General features: G+C 49.2%; 2 protein-coding genes across 2 annotated transcripts; one reads left to right on the top strand and one right to left on the bottom strand.

Moving 5' to 3' along the window:
• Nucleotides 1–659: 659 nt before the first annotated feature.
• On the top strand, nt 660–10156 carry nipal2 (NIPA like domain containing 2). The gene is made up of 11 exons (XM_084708285.1): nt 660–1100; nt 4164–4232; nt 4450–4618; nt 5702–5761; nt 6242–6363; nt 7935–8031; nt 8135–8270; nt 8619–8707; nt 8826–8889; nt 9068–9165; nt 9574–10156. Exons 1-11 carry the CDS (start codon nt 981–983, stop codon nt 9666–9668), a joined length of 1119 nt encoding a protein of 372 aa, XP_084564411.1. The 5' UTR covers nt 660–980; the 3' UTR covers nt 9669–10156.
• A 1-nt stretch (nt 10157) lies between these two features.
• On the bottom strand, nt 10158–17599 carry pop1 (POP1 homolog, ribonuclease P/MRP subunit). The gene is made up of 14 exons (XM_084708272.1): nt 17460–17599; nt 17080–17217; nt 16824–16952; nt 16479–16654; nt 16080–16340; nt 15902–15989; nt 15070–15248; nt 14657–14964; nt 14331–14424; nt 14121–14229; nt 13864–13983; nt 12903–13368; nt 12330–12557; nt 10158–11821 (listed from the first exon to the last, which is right to left on the bottom strand). The coding sequence occupies exons 2-14, from the start codon at nt 17207–17209 to the stop codon at nt 11026–11028; spliced, it is 3084 nt and encodes a 1027-aa protein (XP_084564398.1). The 5' UTR covers nt 17210–17217; nt 17460–17599; the 3' UTR covers nt 10158–11025.
• Between the last annotated feature and the right edge of the window lies 1 nt (nt 17600).

Genomic DNA, 17600 nt, shown 5'->3' with positions numbered 1-17600 from the left:
TTGAAGAGCTTGCCAATGACAGAAGGATGAGAAGATGATCATCCTGTGGTGTTGCTCGTGGTGTAGGTGTTGGTACCGTTTCGTTTTTTGTGTAATGTATATTCTTCATGTTTAGACTGCATGCAATGTTTGGGACTACCTCGTTGTTGTGATCAGTGACCTATGCTCTTTAGTAAAGCTCTCTCTTGGAAGTCGCTTTGGAAAAAAGCGTCTGCTAAATGCATAAATGTAAATGTAATGTAAATGTACCGTATATGCCCACTTCTCAACTCCAACTGATGTAAGACATAACATAACGATGTTTTTTTCGTATGATCGCTGACTCATATAATTGCTTTTTTTTTTTACCTTGTCGTCCGTTTCAGGTATTTAAGTTCCTGCAACCATCCTCTAGATGGCGCCTACTTTCCCGTGTTCAGGATGCAAGTATTTTTTGAGAGGGCTGTCATGCTGCCGACCTTGTGTATGTGCCGTACTGGTAGAGCACTGCTCTAAGGATGCGCAATTGCACAGCTGTTTTAATTAATTGTTTTGTCTTGGTGCATTTCAGTCGTAATCGATTGCGAATTTCCGCAATAAACAGTCTTGACAATGATGTAATGTAAACATGATGTAAACATGTTTCTTTTTGACTTTGTAAAATAGTTTTACTCATGTGTTTTGGGGGTTTTACATTTACAATTAATGCCACGGAAAAACAAAACACTTTGTAGCATTGTCCCTCTATTCTATTCTACGCATTTTGTCATGCTATTGTTTGAACAAGTTGGGAGGGTATCAGAGCTGTCTATTGGCTAGATCTGATAAATACTTGTCACATGTGCGCCACTATCCCATTCAGTGGACACACCTGTCCAAGCCTTATGAGACTGGACGGAAGACGTGATCTTTCCAGTCTGACACGAATGAAACACACCTGCGAGATGTCCAGGCTGGAAAGCCGGCAGAGATGCAAAGTGTGCAGTTGAGTTGTCGAATTGATGGCCATGGACAGAATACCGGAGGAAAACATGACGAACTCTACTTTTGATAACTTTATTACTGAGCGAGTAGGACATAATGCTTCTAAATTGAGTGATATCCGCGACCCGTTTTTAACGGTAAGCTCCTTTCTATGTCCTTTTTTTACCACGTTATGGTCGCTTAGATAGTTTTCGTAAACTTTATAGCAGAAATATATAATAGGTATGCATGTATTTTAGATTAAATACGTGATGTGGTCAAATTTATTTAGGCGTTATACCTTATTCCTTATTTTGGAGGGCTTCTGACAACAACAAAAAAGTGACAATACTTGTAAAATTATCCTTTAACTTTTTATACTGTAAGAGAATGTTTTGCCTATTCAGGAACTGCCAGTGCCTACTGTCCTTTCCCAAAGCTTTGTTGGAGCAGGAAGTTACTGATCTCTGCCAATCTGATAATAATAAACCAAGGGCTTACAGTTCTGGAGTGGCTGGTGCTGGATGTTTGTGGGACTCACATTCTAGAGTACATCCAAATACATAACCCTCAATCTCTGAATATTTCTTTCTGTTTACTTTTCTTTATTACTTTCTGTCTTTCCTTCCATCATGATAATCTCCTAGCCTCTTTACTTTAACTCTCTGTGTTCTCTGAGGCACGTTTCTGTGACCTCACCAGGCCTGGGAGAATAGAACCAGTGTGTGTTTGTTAGAACAGGCTGCCTCTGAGGCATCTCCACACCACTGGTCCCCACTGCCCTCCTACCTCAGCCAGCCTTAGTTCTCTCCACGCTGGCTGTCTATTCCCAGAACCCTCCATCCCCCTACCTACCATCAGGCCATCCCAGGAACAGATCAGCATTGTCAGGAACAAAGGGAAAGCCTGTCTCCCTGGAGAATGCCCGGAGGGAAGGGAACAGTGTTGTCACTCCGTCAGTTGTCGCTCCTCTGACAGCGTTCCATCGCTGCAGGGAGACCACAGAGGGAGGGAGAGAAAGGAGGAGGGGAGAGAAAGGGAGAGTGGTTGGTAGAGGTTATGTATAGAGAAGGGGAGAGATGGACAATAAGTGTGTGTGTGTGGGGGGGTGTATGTCAGGAACGCACTAGCCATGAAAGTGTGACGCTTGTGGGATGATGTTGAGCTCTCCAAGACACACAGGCACACACACACACACAAGTCCCTATGATGACATTTTCTCAGGGTGTTTTCTAAGTAGTAAATTACCGTGTTTAACAACAGGAGGAAAATATCCTTAATCATCTACCTAGGACCAGTGGTAAAAGTAAACAGTAATTCCACTAGAGAAAGAAGATTAAAATATCAGATTGCTTTCCGATGGTTCTCACACAGTCTATTGTTCCTGTGCTCGTATCTGTTGTTAGGAGATCTTACAGTTGAATTTAATGTTGTACCATGAGTTGTTGATGTGTATTGAGAGATTTTCAGCCCACAACTCCTCAAATAAACATTAATGAAGTGTCAATGTTAGGTTGTTCTAACATTAGAAATCACAGTATAACTATGTGATGCAGCAGCATCTGTGTTTACTGTACTCGCTATTACTGAAATGATGACAGAATGTGATGTCTCTGCTGTACTTCACTGTGGTATACTCTACTGTAAGAGGAACAGGATGCCCATGTGACCTTAAAGGACCTGCCTGAATGGCAAAGTGGGTAATGTTTGCCAAGCAAGCAATGCAAGACACTCCCAATATGCCAGCCTGTGCCCTTTGTTTGCACTTCCTGAAACAGGAAAACTCTCTCTCTCTCTTTCTTACTCTCTTGCTCTCTTCAACTCTCTCTCTCTCTCTCTCTCTCTCTCTCTCTCTCTCTCTCTCTCTCTCTCTCACTTGGATAGATTTATTGATCTTGGTCCTTGTGCTGGTGAACTATGTTGGTGTGTGGGGTGTGTGTGTGTGTGTGTGTGTGGGTGGGGGGGGGGGGGGGGGCGCGGTGGTTGGATTGGGGACGGGGGGGTTATGGATGAAGGAGCCTCTTGTACCTGTGAATCACCTCCCAAGACACAAGTTGACGGGAGTGTGGTCTATCTATCTGCTGAGGGAGCATCTGTGTGGAAGGTCTAGTTACACACACACACACACACACACACACACACTCAGGAAAGGTACACTTACACACACAGTAAAGGCACAAACAACACCATCACACATCTTTCAAATCCATCTACGGGCAGCCACACCAACCCTGGCATTAGATCTGTCTTCCCCAGGGAACTCATCATCGTGGTACAGTCGGGCTGTGAGAACAGAACAGAATCTTGTAACAGTGAAGAATGAGTTTGTGTGTGTGTGTGTAGGGTGTTTGTGTGTCTCGTCTGTGTTGTGTTTTTGTGACTGGTGTGTGTCTGTGTGCCTGGTGTGTCTGTGTTTGTGTGCGTCTACCTCCTTCACTCTGTCTTCATAATGATTCTTAACAGGGGAACCCTGAGATGAGAATCGTTGTTCCTGTCTGGTATTCAACCCCCCCACCCTGAATTACCCACCTCTGTTATATTTACCCAGTATTGACTTGGCTGCTGGGTTTGTTTTAATGCTGGGAACCTGGTATATTTTAAACGCTGTCTGAATTGCTCTCATAAGCTCTCATTTGTGTTTCATCAATTATACTGCAATTATAATTCACTGAATGATGTCTGCAAAATGAGGTGAATGATTCCCTCTGGAGTCAGAGAAGCTCAACCATGGTGTGTGTGTGTGTGTGTGTGTGTGTGTGAGATTGAGACTGAACTGTAGTGTATGCCTCTGTGTGTGTCTGAACCATGATTGTTGATAATGGAATGATGTGGACGCTTAATGTTTTGTGTCTAATGGGGTGTATCAGGATGATGGTCTGTGTCCAAGGCCTGTCAGTGACACAGGAGGAAGTGCTGTGTGTGTTTGTGTGTTTGTGTGTGTGTGCCTGTGCCTGTGCGCGTGCGCGCATAAATATTAACACAGTTACTGTCCTAGATAAGATCAAGAGATCTGCGACTGTCATCTTTCTTAATGGAAACAGCAACAGTACTGTTTTCATGCACGCACACTGTCATCCAAAAACATGCCAAAACAGCAAGCCACATTGATGTACTAATGTTCTGTGTTGTTGTGGTGAGCAGCGGGGAGGGTCGTGGGGGTGTTATGGGGTGTTTATGGAAAAGTGTGGTCTTACATGTTTGTTGTTGTTTTGTCCGTGCAGACATATCTCGTGGGAATCCTTGTCTCTATCTGTGGGAACTTCATCATCAGTGTTTCACTGAACATACAGGTGAGGGTGTGTTGGTGTGTAAGGATGTGTCGGTGTGTGGAGAGATTTACAAAAGCATTCATTCAATGATTATAGTTTCCATTGTAAACTTCCTAAAGAGTTTTTAATATATATATATATATATATATACCACGTCTGGTTATATCAGTAATTTCATGTTTACCAATTATTATCTATTAATTGTATGTGTGTGTTTGTGACTGTGCTCCCCTGACAGAAATACGCCCACATGCGGCAGTCTGTGCGAGGCTCCGAGCCGTACTACACCTCCGTCCTGTGGTGGTGTGGCGTCATGCTCATGGGCGTCGGAGAACTGGGCAACTTTGCCGCCTACGGCTTCGCCCCCGCCTCCCTCATAGCCCCTCTGGGCTGTGTGGCAGTCATCTGTAAGCCCAGCCTGTTAACCCTACCCTTTATGTTTGTGAAACCACCTTTGAAGATAAATACATTTTAATATTGAAGCTGAGCACTGGATTTGAAGCCTACAGGGGGTTTCTTTCTCCACCCAGTCAACTTTATAACATCATAAAAAATTGATGCCAAATGAAGGTCAGGGTGGTGGCCTCCTTTCCACCCAATCAGATGGCTTTGTGATGGTGACTGAGTCTGTTTCTAGCCAGTCAGACAGACTTGGCAGGTCCTAGTGCCACGAGCACCTGTTCAGAGGAAACATTGTAATGGCAGGTTAAATATTGAGCCAGTTCAGGTCATTCTTCCCTCCCCCCTCCCTTCTCTCCTCTTTTCCTTTCCCCTCCTCCCCATGATGACTCATGTTTATTAATGACGGCTATTAGCCGACCTGGCAGGTTTTGTTCAGTTGAGAGGCGGGGGAAGGGGGGGGGGGGGCTGGTTTATCAGTACTGAATACTGAAACAAATCTGGGTGAGCAGGAAGACATTCAAAGTCGCATGGCTCTAAAGGGATGATGTCATTCCCAGAGCCTGCGTCCTCGGTGTCTCTCTGGCTCTGCTTAGCCGAGGCACCGCGTTCATCTGAGAAGTAAGGTTCTCTCAGCGGATCAACTCTCAGAAGGAATACACACACACACAAACAGACAGGCTGAGGCTAAGATCATGATGGGTGATGTGTGTGACAAGATCCTGGTCCCCCCCCCCCACCCCCACCCCACCCACCCACCACTTCTCGCTCCGCTGCTCCGGCCTACTTCACTGTGTGTATTATGGCGTTGCCATGGTAACTCGTTAGTCCTGACCTGGTCTCTGAGGTAAAGGGAGGAGGGCTACAAGTGAGGCGTTGCTACTGGAGTGACTGAATTATTACTATGGGAGATATTATGTGTAGGGGCCATTTCTACCCACGCAATCCAATACACCTATGCACAGATCAATTGCATCCATTATTGACAGACCTCTTCTAGAAGAATAGATTTCTAGGAATTCATTTTTCGAGGAAGACTGTAGCTGTGCTACATGCGAGGGCATGGTAATGACTTTGTTTCTCACCTGCAGCCAGCGCCGTCATATCTGTGGTGTTCCTCAAAGAGACGATCCGCGCCTCCGACATCATCGGTAAGTCACCGTCACATGACCCTGACCCCATCCACAGCCCGCTGTCAACCAGAGGGAAGGTTTCCTGAACGGAGAACGGTGATTTAAGATCGTGTCGGTCCCTAGCTGTCAGGAAACATTATGTTGAGATGACTTGAAGTGAGGCCTCGGAGCAGAGAGAGATAAGTCAACAGGAGGAGTTGAGTTTTGTTAGTGGTGATGTAGCTGGCGTCTGGAGGATTCAAACCAAACATTTACTCTTCAGCTTACGGCTGATTAAACAGTGAAGTAACATAGAGCAGTAATGTGATCCAACATAGCCACGCTAATTGTGTTTGCCATTTTTGTTTGTGATCACTGCATTCTTGGAAGGGCCTTTCACTCTTAAGACCTCTCTCACACGAGTCAAACGTAAATGTTTAGGAATCAAACCAACAACCCGTGTACCGGAAGCGGAGCTGAATCTGATCGCCCTGTGATTGGTCCCTGCTCTCCCCTCAGGCGGTACTCTGGCGGTGACGGGGACGTACATCCTCGTGACCTTTGCCCCCCACGCCTCCACCCACATCACCGCCAGCCTGGTCCAGAGGTACGCCATGAGCTGGCACTTCCTGATCTACGGGGTAAGTGTCTCTCTGACTCCGCCCCCTCTCAGGGCTTACCCAAAGTCTCCCAAATCTCTTCCTGTTTACCTGAGGTGTGCTCCATCTGCTACAAAGCAGGATCACTGGGTGTAGACAAAGTTTTTATGACGCAAAGACTCACTCCAGACTATTCTTGAGGCTCAAGTGATTGGCGTTGCTTAGAGACCAAGTTACGGGCAACATTAGTTAGTTCTCCCTTTTGGGCAGGATGTTCTTTGTGTTAGAGAGGAAGCAGTCCTGCATACTCTGTCCTGTCATCAGTCAGGTGATCTCTCAGTGCTGCGAGGCCGGTGGTGTTGACCATGTCCGTCTGCCTCCTATGTGATCCTCATTCTGCTCACAGTCACCCATTAGTGTCCTGAACCATTTCTAACGTCGCTTCCACACCCCAGAAATGTGTCAGTGTTTACCATGCCCCCAAGAGCGCCGAGGTGCTGAAATGGATTTGAACGACATCAAAAGAAAGGCAAGAAAGACAAATGTGTGTTTTGAATAAACGGCAGACGGCTGGAGATCAGCAAATGGATGTTTGAGCACTGCAAACTCCTGTCTTCAGCCCCGGTGACAGGGGTGATGGATGGGGGTCTAAAATAAGACGCTCTTTTCCAACCCAGGGGATGAATGGATAAACGAATGGATGCCTTCAGAATCCTCATCAGCTCACTCCTCAAGCAGCAGGAGACGCTGATGATTCGTTTAGAAGAATGCAGGGAAGAGACCAATGTTGTCCTCACATCTGCATGACAAACGGAGGGCTGGCTCCACCCCTGTGGGAATGACTCCTTCTGAATATGAAGTGCACCTTTCGCCATTCCATGGTGTGTAAGGGTGGTTTAAGATTATAGCATTGCTTTTTCATATCTCTGTATTGTCAGGGAGGTCTTTGGAAACCATGAAAAGAAACCATGGAAACGCATAGAGCAACCCAGATATGGGACGACATCTCGGATTTCATGTACCTCTCACAGAGACAAAAGGATGATGCTTTCTGTATTTCTGGCATTCACCTCTTTCTGGTGCCTTTGTCTGACCATGTTTTCTAATAATGGTTCCTCTAATAGCTGAGTACGGCTAGCGAACTCCCAAGGACAGACTGGAAACCGTTCTCATTAACGAAGCGGGAAAATCATTTCATCTCTCGGTCAGGGCCATTTGTTTCAATTAGACCATGGTGTTCGCTGCCCACTTTGTTACGCTGAGAAGACATTCATGCCTGGTTGAGGTTGCAGACTAGAGGGGAATTTCAATGTAATTCCTGAGAGTGTTGGCAGGGCCTGAAGGGTTTCGGTGTGACCGAGATACGCGTAGAGACAGTGTCACGAGAGGATCACTCGGTTCCAGAGAGGGACCATATCTCTGACTTGACAGGAACTTGGAAGAAGAGTGTTTTTTCTTCTTCCTGTATTTCATTCATTTTTGTCCTTTTGCCCTCTCTCTGTTCTTTGGGCCTCTTCTCCTCTGCCCATCCCATCTTTCTCTCTTTCCCTCGCTCCTCCTTTATACCACCTCTCTCTCTACCCCATCTCCCTCCTACGCTTCCCTCGCGCCAGTTCATAGAGGTCGTCCTGTTTTGCATTCTGCTCTACCTGTACAAGGTCAGCAAGATGAAACACATCGTCGTCGTGATGCTGCTGATCGCTCTGCTGGGTAAGATCACGCGGTCAACACCAGAGTCCGTCACATGACCAGGGCCCCTTCAAACGGGCTCCATGTCCATGTTTAATGATCACATGGTCTCATCTGGTTGCAGCCTCTCTGACGGTGATCTCGGTCAAGGCGGTGTCTGGGATGATCAAAGAGTCTGTGAAGGGCTACATGCAGCTCACCTACCCCATCTTCTACGTCATGCTCGTGGTCATGGTGGCCTCCTGTGCTTTCCAGCTCAAGTTTGCCTCTTTATTTTTATTGAATTCAAAGAAATGTATAAAGAAGTAATATTATGTGGGGTTTCTCATTCTACTGTGGAACCATCATTTGATTAAGTCCAACTTTTGAACCTTACGACAACGTCCCCTGAAAAAAAAAATTTTTTTCCATTACGTTGTATTTGAAGAAATGGTGTGCAGAAAAAAAGGACACTGTGACCTTGTCAGTGTAAAGCTGCATTTTAGATTGACGATGATTCATACATTCCCAGTTTGCCCCTGCAGAGGAAGGCCATGGTTTATTCATATCATATTGGAGCAGACATGCGTGCATTTGTGACTCTTATTTCTCGACCTCTCTCATCCCAGGTTTCTCAATCAAGCCATGAGAATGTTTGACGCCACTGAAGTCGTCCCCGTCAACTTTGTGTTTTTCACTGCCAGTGCCGTTATAGCAGGCATGGACAATCACAATATCACACTCTCTGATTGTGGCTTTCTGAAATAGTATTGTGTTGAGTATCATACCACATCATCAATATATTCTTCATCCATTCATTTACATTTGTTTTTCAGGAATAGTATTTTACCAGGAGTTCTATGGATTGGCTTTGTTAAACATATTCATGTTTCTTTTAGGGTAAGTGAGCAATGAAGTAAGCAAGTTAGCAATCAAACTACCCAAATTACTGGGACCAAGCCCATTTAGAACTGTTTGAACCCATCTGCCTGTAACCATAGAGATATGATAATGAGCCCTGGCCAATATTGTAATTCTGAGTGTGATGTGTGTGGGTGTGATGTGTGTCCGACTGCAGCTGCCTGCTGTCTTTCCTGGGTGTGTTCCTCATCGCCAGGAATAGGCCAAAGATCAAAACACCAGACCGCAACTTCATAGCTATGGGCCAAATCCCTGGTAAGTAGTTAGTTCACTCCAAACACACAGTATGACCTCATAAACTTCACTTTAGCCAATTTAAGGAATGTGTTGGCTTCCCTCGAGGGAAACACAGAACACATCAGTAGAGGCATGCTTTGTCTTGCCTAAATATTTGCATTACATCAACCCAAATCCAAGTCCAAAGTCTTGTGTGGTCATAAAACGGAGCTGAAGAGATCCTGTCTGCAGTAGAATCCTTCAGATTCTGTATGTGGCTGGAGACGCTAGACACATTACGAGCGTGCAGTGATGGATCTACAGCAGCGCTGTGTTTGTCTGGGCCTCGTATGGGCTGTGCTCCAGACTCTCCTACCAGACAGGTGAGAGAGGGAGGGATGTCAGTCAGGTGACCTGAGAGACAGATGTGTCTGTTTGTGCCCACAGGAAGGAGACAGACGGACAAGGTCCAGCCAGACAGCACGTACGGATCGCTGGCGGCCAAACTGTGTAGCGGAAGCGAAAAGATTGAGGATTCGTAACCTTAGCACTACTAACACTCACACAGTTAAACACAAACACATCCACCACACACACACAGACTGACACAGACACTGATAGCACCCAGTTTTTCCTCCCGGGTTGACTGGTAAGGAGCACATGGACAACCTGACTGCCGACAGAGGAGAGGAATACGTTGTGATGCAACAGGCAATACTGGAGAGAAACCTCAGGATCAAACACATTCACCAATGCAATCCAATACTCTGGTTGAATTTAGTTTTGGTTTGTATGCCCTTCATGAAATTGCACTCATGTTCCTGTTAGCAACTTACTCAACTCACCTCTGGATATTCCTCTCTCAGAACTAAAGCATGTGGTTAGATAACATTTGTTTAGACTGTCAATTCAATAATTGTTTTATAAACTGATTATTTAAATGTCTTGTGAGTGGGCTGAATGCAGATTGGCAAAGCCAGAGCACCAGCGCCCTCTACTGGTATAAATAAACAACCAATGCCTACGGACACTTCTGTATTTCAAACTGTCATTTTAATTCAATAGGATGGAGCACTGAAGCCACACACTTGATATCCAGCTCAACAGAAGCCTGATAACAACCCATTCTTTTGAATCAAGTGTGACTATAGGCAATATTGCAGAGTAGGATGATATTCTGATTTGCTATCAAGTAAAGAGACAACTGCTCTCCTCTTCACCTTCCTCTCTCACTCTTCCATCTTGTCCTTTTCAATTTCCTCTCCTTTTCCTTTCAACCTCCTCCTCTCCACCTTGGCAGGCCTTGCAGACATGTGATATTTAGATGGAGTACAGAAGGGACTTTTTATTGGCATCAAACAATTACTCTTACATAGAGCCGTAACAGAAACCTGTACAAATTCACAAACAGGTGATTCTGGCACCCAAACCAAAAGAACAGTCATGCTAGACTAAATGAGGATCATCAGGCAAGAAGGTCAGAAAAGAAATAACCACCATACCTGTTCAACTGAAACATCTGCCATCTCAAGACCCTTCAATTTCAAAGCAAACATTTTCTTCAATTTCACGCTGGAAACATCCCGAATGCCTTATTTCTGACAGCCCCCATACCCGTAAATAAAGAAAACGTTGATATATTGCTTTTCTATGACATAAATGCAGGAAAGAATCTTTCACAAGGCACACTGTTTTGGATTCGAGACCACCTTCTCTCAAATGACACGCCACGGTCGGTCTGGCGCCATGCAGAAACGGAACTACACATGCAGTGCAGCTGACAGAGCCACACCCACACCCACCCACCGCTCTCTCTCACAGCGCACCTCTGTCAGGTGGAGCAGTAGCAGCACAGTCCTGGAAGCCTCTCCCACCCTCCGGGAGACGCTGCGGTCCGTATCACACCTCGATGTTGACCTTGGCCAGGCGGTACTGCAGGGAGGAGGGGTTGCGGAGCAGGACCAGGCCCCGCTGGTCCTCGGCCTGCCCCAGCAGCATGTGCAGGAGCCCGGGGAGGCTGACCAGACCCAGGGCCTCCCCGCACCCAGACACCAGGGAGAAGTCCCCCTGGGAGACCCAGCCCAGCGTCACACGGGAGCAGTGGGACGAGACGCTGGGCAGGGGCTCCGGCCAGAGGCCCAGGATCAGGTCAGAGGTCGAGGGGGAGGATGGTGGGGTTTGGGCTGGGGCGAGGCTGGGAGCAGGGAGTGTGGTGGAGGGGAGGGGGGTGGGAGCAGATAGGGAGGCAGGGCCAGGGGTGGAGGGGGTGGTGGGGGCAGAGCTGGTGTCGGGACCAGGCGTGGAGGTAGTGGCAGAGATGGGGGCAAACCCAGACTGTTTGTCATCAGACCTGTGAGAGGGGGAGGAGGAGGTGGGCTTGGCCTTGCGGTGCTTCTTGAGTTGCTTCAGCTTGCTTCTGAAGTGGTCTGTGTGGAGAGGCTCCAGGGGCCCGCTGCAGCTAGGCTGCCCACGCAGGTCCTCGGGGGCGGGCACACACACCTGGGCGTGCAGCTCCGGTTGGCCCTTAGACAGCAGAGAGAGGCGGACCCACACCAGGCTCCTCCAATTGGAGGCGAGGAGAGATGCAGCCACTGCTGGACTCAGCTGCGGGACCGCCCACTGGCGCTGTGACCTCTGACCTTTAGAGGATGTGGGCCTGCACCAACCAGAAAGCAGCCTCAGCGACTTCCTGTTCCTGGAGAGCACAATCACAAACCAAAACGAACGGGTCAAATGAATGAATGGTCCCTTTGGACTCCAATGAAATAGTCGGAGGGCAGTGAAATGTTCTTTTTAACCGGCAAAGTATTCCCTGCGGTTTGACAAATCAATTTCACTTTGGAGCTCATGACGTTGGCCGTGTGTAAGTGATTTGCTGATGTTTTGGGGGATAGCCGGCGCTCCCTCTCCTGCTAATCGGGCTCATTCGTCACAGCTAGACGTTCAAGGGATGTTCCCATCAGCCACATCATCATGACTGGGGGCTGGACTACGTCATGTATCAGCCCTCTCACACACACACAAACACCTCTCCTACTAACATGAACAAGTCAAGTGAAGTTGGCGGGGAAACTCTGGAGTGGTCTTGTGGTTGAAGAGACATATAGAGGGTTTTGAATAGACTTGATCTATACACACACACACACACACACACACACACACGAGAGAGAGATTTACACCAGCAATAAGGTGTGTTGATCTACCTCAAGACAGTGAAGGCCACGTCCCCTTGTGATGTCACTTCCCCCGCCTTTGGCACCAGGAGTTGAGCGAGGCTCTCTCTCCTTCCTCCTCCCTTGGTCTCCTCTCCTCCTGTCACCGCCTCCTCCCTCACAATCAGCTCCCACTCCTCCGCCAGCTGTTGCCAAGGGCAACGGAACGGAGCCAGGCAGCCATGTTTAATGTAATTGGTCCTCTTGGCAGGTGGACGCCTACAGGGGGGCAGAAGGGTCAAATTCTTGTCAAGCTGTCAGGGCAGATCACCAATTTAAGTAACAAATCAAGGCTGGGGAGCGGATGGTGGGAAACGGCAGTCGGGTCTCTTTCAGAGTGTGGAGCTGTGAGGTGTTTATGACTGGAAATCTGCTTCAGCACAAAGTCTCAGCAACCTCCCCCATTAGGAATCTCAACAACAGATACTCACAATAAATTGTCACATTTCATGCTGGATTGAACTTTTATGTCCCAGAACATCGTGACGACACAGAATGTTATTCTAAACGCACTCAATGAGGATCCTTTTAGACAGACCCCATTGAGTGCAGTGTGTTGCTGACCTTTTGAACTTGGCCAGCAGTTCCTCTTCCTGCTCCTCCTGGAAGCGCTTCCCTGCGGGGCAGTCTGGGTAATCATGGGGGAAATGCGGCGCCCCTTTGTTCTGGGAGTGTTTCAGCGCCATGTTCAGCCCCCCCACACGCACCCCTCGGTACACCAGAGGCACCCAGAAGGCCATGCCCCAGGCCTTGGGCAGCAGCAGGTCCCAGCCCACGCCCCAGGACGCCTGCTCCTGGCCGGCCTGTTTGCCAGGCTGCTGCACCAGCAGGACGGGCACCCTGCCCTGGGGGAGGGGCGGCAGCCTGGAGCCTGGCACCAGCACCTCGCTACGCATCCGGTTCAGCTCCTGCTCGGGGAGCTTGTGGGCCGTGACGTTGTCTCGGACCGCGCGCTCCCACAGGGGACTCTGGCTACAGCCCTCGGGGACGCCCTGCAGCGTCAGCTCCCTCCTGCTCGCCTCGTCCACCTCTGGAACACACACACACACACACACCCCCCCAGCACAGGACACACTCCTGCATGACCAGCGATGGGACTTACACGTGACTTATGGCAGACCATGTCAACCAGATCAGATTATTGAAACTTAATGAAACTTCCATACTACTTATATGATATCGCCTCAGATCGTTGTCTGCGAGACAGCCCATAGGGTTGACTGGTTGAGGGTGGAGTGTGGTGGTACCATGCCTTAGGGAGCGGGGGATGGGAGTGTGTTTGGGCTCCGAGGGCCTGGTCTGGGGCACAGGATCCTGCCAGGATTCGAACCTGGGACATCTGCATGGGTGGGCAGAGGCTCCCCAGGAGCACAGGACCAGACGTGACAGACAGATCCAGCCTCGGGCCCGCCCGTGTGGGGCCGCTACCACAGAACTACGGTACCGTGGCAGAACTGGTAGGGTAGAACTGGGGACCGTGGATACATTAGGAGAGGATGGGAGGGGGGGGGGGTCTCGAGGTTACCTTGGGCCTGCTGGATGCTGGGCATGGCCTTGCCCCTGATCCTGGGCAGGGTCAACCTGGGGTCATCAACAGTGAGACCCAGCACGGAGCCTGACGGAACTTCCGCTGTGGAGTAGACACCTGGCGAGGGGAGGAACACACACAGACACACACAATGACCATTTAGAGAAACGACAACATCCACAACTAAAACACACTTGAACTGAGGAACCAAGGCTTTCAAACTGAAGACCAAAATCCCTGCAGGCAGAGCAGACCTTTGAGCAGATTAAAGATGTCCGCCTGTTTTCGATGGAGCGACATGTTCCTCTCATCCTTGCAGTGCTCCGGCCACCAGAAACAAGCCTGTTGAGACGGGCTTGAGGCCTGAAACCCAAACATAACCTCCCTCAAACACTGAACGAGCCCTGAACCGTCCACACACTGGTCATGAACTCTCCTTGCAGAGATTCCTCCGTGGTTCTTACGTCACACTCTGTGGCAGCTTCCAGGGTCTCCGTGAGGACTGAGTGCGACAGCGGTCCAATCAGGCGATAGCGCACCATCTCCATGGTGAGGTCGCTACAATAGAACGACACAAGGTCAGCATGAAAACAGCGGAACATGCTGTCCACCACAGTCCATTCAACACTGATTCAACCTATAGTGATTTTCATGCTTTGTGTGACACCCCCTTTCATGTATGCTAGTCGACTTGTTCGATATTTACATGTATTCATTTAGCAGACACTTTTATCCAAAGCGACTTCCAAGAGATAGCTTCACACAGAAGGAAAGACCTTTCCAGACACACCTCAGGACTATCCCAGTAGTGCTGGACCTCCAGGTCACAGGGGTGGTGGGAGATCTGGTTCCATCCCCCAGGACCTTCTTGGCTGGAGGCCCGGTAGTTTCAGTCTCCCCTTGGGAACGCTTTCTCTTGGAGGCTTTGGTCCGGTCCGGCTGAGGCCCTTTGGTCTCTGTGTCTGGGGCTAGGGCTTGGGCTGGATCAGGGACAGGCTGAGAGGCGGGGGCTGGGGCAGGAGGCATCTCCTCTAGGGTTGGCGGAGGGGGCACAGCCTCAGAACACTGACACACGGCCCTCAGCTCAGGCAGCAGGTCCTGGTCCACGGAAGGAAGTTCAATACGTTAACATTCAATGAGGTGACATCATACACATGCATCGTCAATAGATGAGGATTGAGTTCGGACAATATCCTGTCTCACCTGTTTGAGTGCGGGGTGGATCCAGAGCCACAGCTGTCTGTGTGTGGAGTCCTGTGTACGGGGTCTCCACAGAAAGAGCACAGGGCCCAGGGGCTGGGCAGGGGCCTGGCCCGCTCGGTAAACCAAGGTACTGCCCTGCCTGCGCCCCGACAGGCTGGCTGCAGCTGCAAACGTCGGTCCTGCAAATGACAGAGCCCGGGTCGGCAAGGCAGGTTAACACTTGGTCAAATCCAGACCAACAAACGCAAAATAGAAGTATCTGACAAGTGGTCTCAGACTTATGGACCAGGGTTTCCCGCAGGACTTTTCAGTTAAGGCGGCCGCCTAAGCAACACACGCCTGCCGCCTTAACTACATCGTCAATTTCTTTTTTTTTTTGTTATAGCAATATCCTCCGTTGTCGTATTTTCTCCCTTCCATTCCAAACCGTGACCAACACCAGTCTCCCATCTCTGCAGAACGCATTAGTCTATTGCACAAAGTACCATAATTTTCTGACTATAAGCCGCGCCTTTTTCCATTTTTCGACCCTGCGGCTTATATAACGGTGCGGCTAATCTATGGATCTTTACAGCTAACGGCTTCCTCAAGCAGCCATCTCTTTCCCAACAATCCCCTCTGTGCACGAACCCTTACATATGGTAATTCAACATTAAAACACCTGCGGCTTCTAGTTGTACACATCATTCAATTTAGCTGCTGCGGCTTGTAGTCCAGTGCGGCTTATAGTCCAAAAATGACGGTACACCTAACATACACAACACACACATGAAAAGCCCCCACATCAGCAAAACCCAAACAAGTAACCCGAGCACACGTCCGTGGAGCCGACCTGAGTCCTTGCAGGTCAGCTGGGCCAGGGCAGCCAGGAGCAGGGCCTCCTCCCCTCGGAGCTCCAGGCAGCAGTGATAGGACAGGTCCTGGGGAGCCAGAGCACAACAGCAGCCTCATCAGGACCGACATCACCCTCAAAAGGTCAACCAGGTCCAAAGGGCGAGAGGGGTTCTGACCTGCAGCAGGCAGTGGCTGCTCATGGCGCGGTAGCAGGCCCGGTAGCACTTGTAAGTGGGCCGTTCCCCCAGGCAGTAGCCCCACCTCTTCGCCATGTGGAAGCGCTTGGCGTGCCAGATGTGCGTCTCCAGCCACACGTTCCGCCGTTGGCGCCGGTTGAAGTCCAGGAGCAGGTTGCCGTGGCGACGGCGGGCCTTGCGGCTCTTGGTCTTGGACTGGGGCTTCTTCTCCTTCTGCCCCAGCTTCTGGCTCTTCTCCAGCTGACACGGCAAAAAAACAGGCGGAGGCTCGAGTGAGCGTCCTTCTCGTTCTGCTGACCTCGATCCCATTCCAACTTGATCCACAGTGTTTATGTGTGTGTGTGTGCGCGCGCGCGCGTGTGTGTGTGACAGCCGTACCATCCTGTTCGCCACCTCCCTCAGCCTGCAGGGTAGCCTCTTGGTGTTGTGGCTCATGGCCCTCCTCCTCATGTGCTTGGGCAGCACACCGAACGCATGCACACTCCCTGTCGTCTTGGTAACCGCCTTGAGCATGGCGTTCACCTCGGCGGCCCTGGCCTTGATAAACCCTGAGGCTGTGGGAGGATTACATCCATGTAAATACACCTTTTCTAATTAATATCTGTGATAGCACTGGAGTTGTTAACAAGCTCTCTGTAAACTTGAACATGTTGATCATATGGAGGACATCAGTTTCTCTTTAGCAACGCAGAGCCTGAAAGGAGCAGCAAGCCATGGCTTTACCTGTGATGGCTTTGGGGAGCTCCTGGCCATAGGCCTTCCCGTCTCTCTGGTGGCCCCGGACCCAGCCACCTCCATGGATAGGGTGAGAGGACCCCCGGTCTCTTGCCGGCGATGGATCATGACCACGACCTGCAGAGAGAGCAGAGTAGAGAAATGGAGCTAATGACAGATAACCTTACCGGTCACCGGTTGGTCTATCGGCTAAGACAGACTTGAAGAATGATCTGCACGTTTCACACTCGGATAGAGCAGTTACCGTGTGATGGACCCTCTCCTCCGTTTCTGCAGTGCGAGCTGCCAGAGCCGACTCCAGGGGAAGAATACGTCACACTGCTGGGCTGATTTTTCAGCTTCTTATTGCGCATCCTTTCTTTGGCTGACGACATTTCTCCAGCTATCAGAGACGGAATAGTTTGGGCTTAATGGCATGCACTGTATCCTCATTCAATTACTAATGCACACCACTAACCAGCTAGCTAACCAGCTAGCTAACCAACGCTAGCTACTGAAGCCTAACCAGTTATCTTACTTATTAAGCTAGAACCAATGTCATGATTGTGTATTATTAGTAGTTTAGTATCGGCTTAAAGACCTTACTGCTATGTAGATACAAAATAACGACAATAACACACTCACCTTAAAGTTTTAAACAGAGGAATGTTACTCAAAACGCACGCTGTCACATTTCTATCGGCATGTGAATTTTCTGCAAGTTGTCGCTAACTTCCGGATACTTGGTGTTCATGGGATTTGTAGTTCAAGAATATATTGAGACAG

The sequence above is a fragment of the Hypomesus nipponensis genome, chromosome 2 (assembly GCF_054491055.1).
Source record: "Hypomesus nipponensis isolate SF chromosome 2, ASM5449105v1, whole genome shotgun sequence".
Lineage (NCBI taxonomy): Eukaryota > Metazoa > Chordata > Actinopteri > Osmeriformes > Osmeridae > Hypomesus > Hypomesus nipponensis.
The sequence above is the reverse complement of the archived record's forward strand: the minus strand, read 5'-3'. Positions and strand labels throughout refer to the sequence as shown.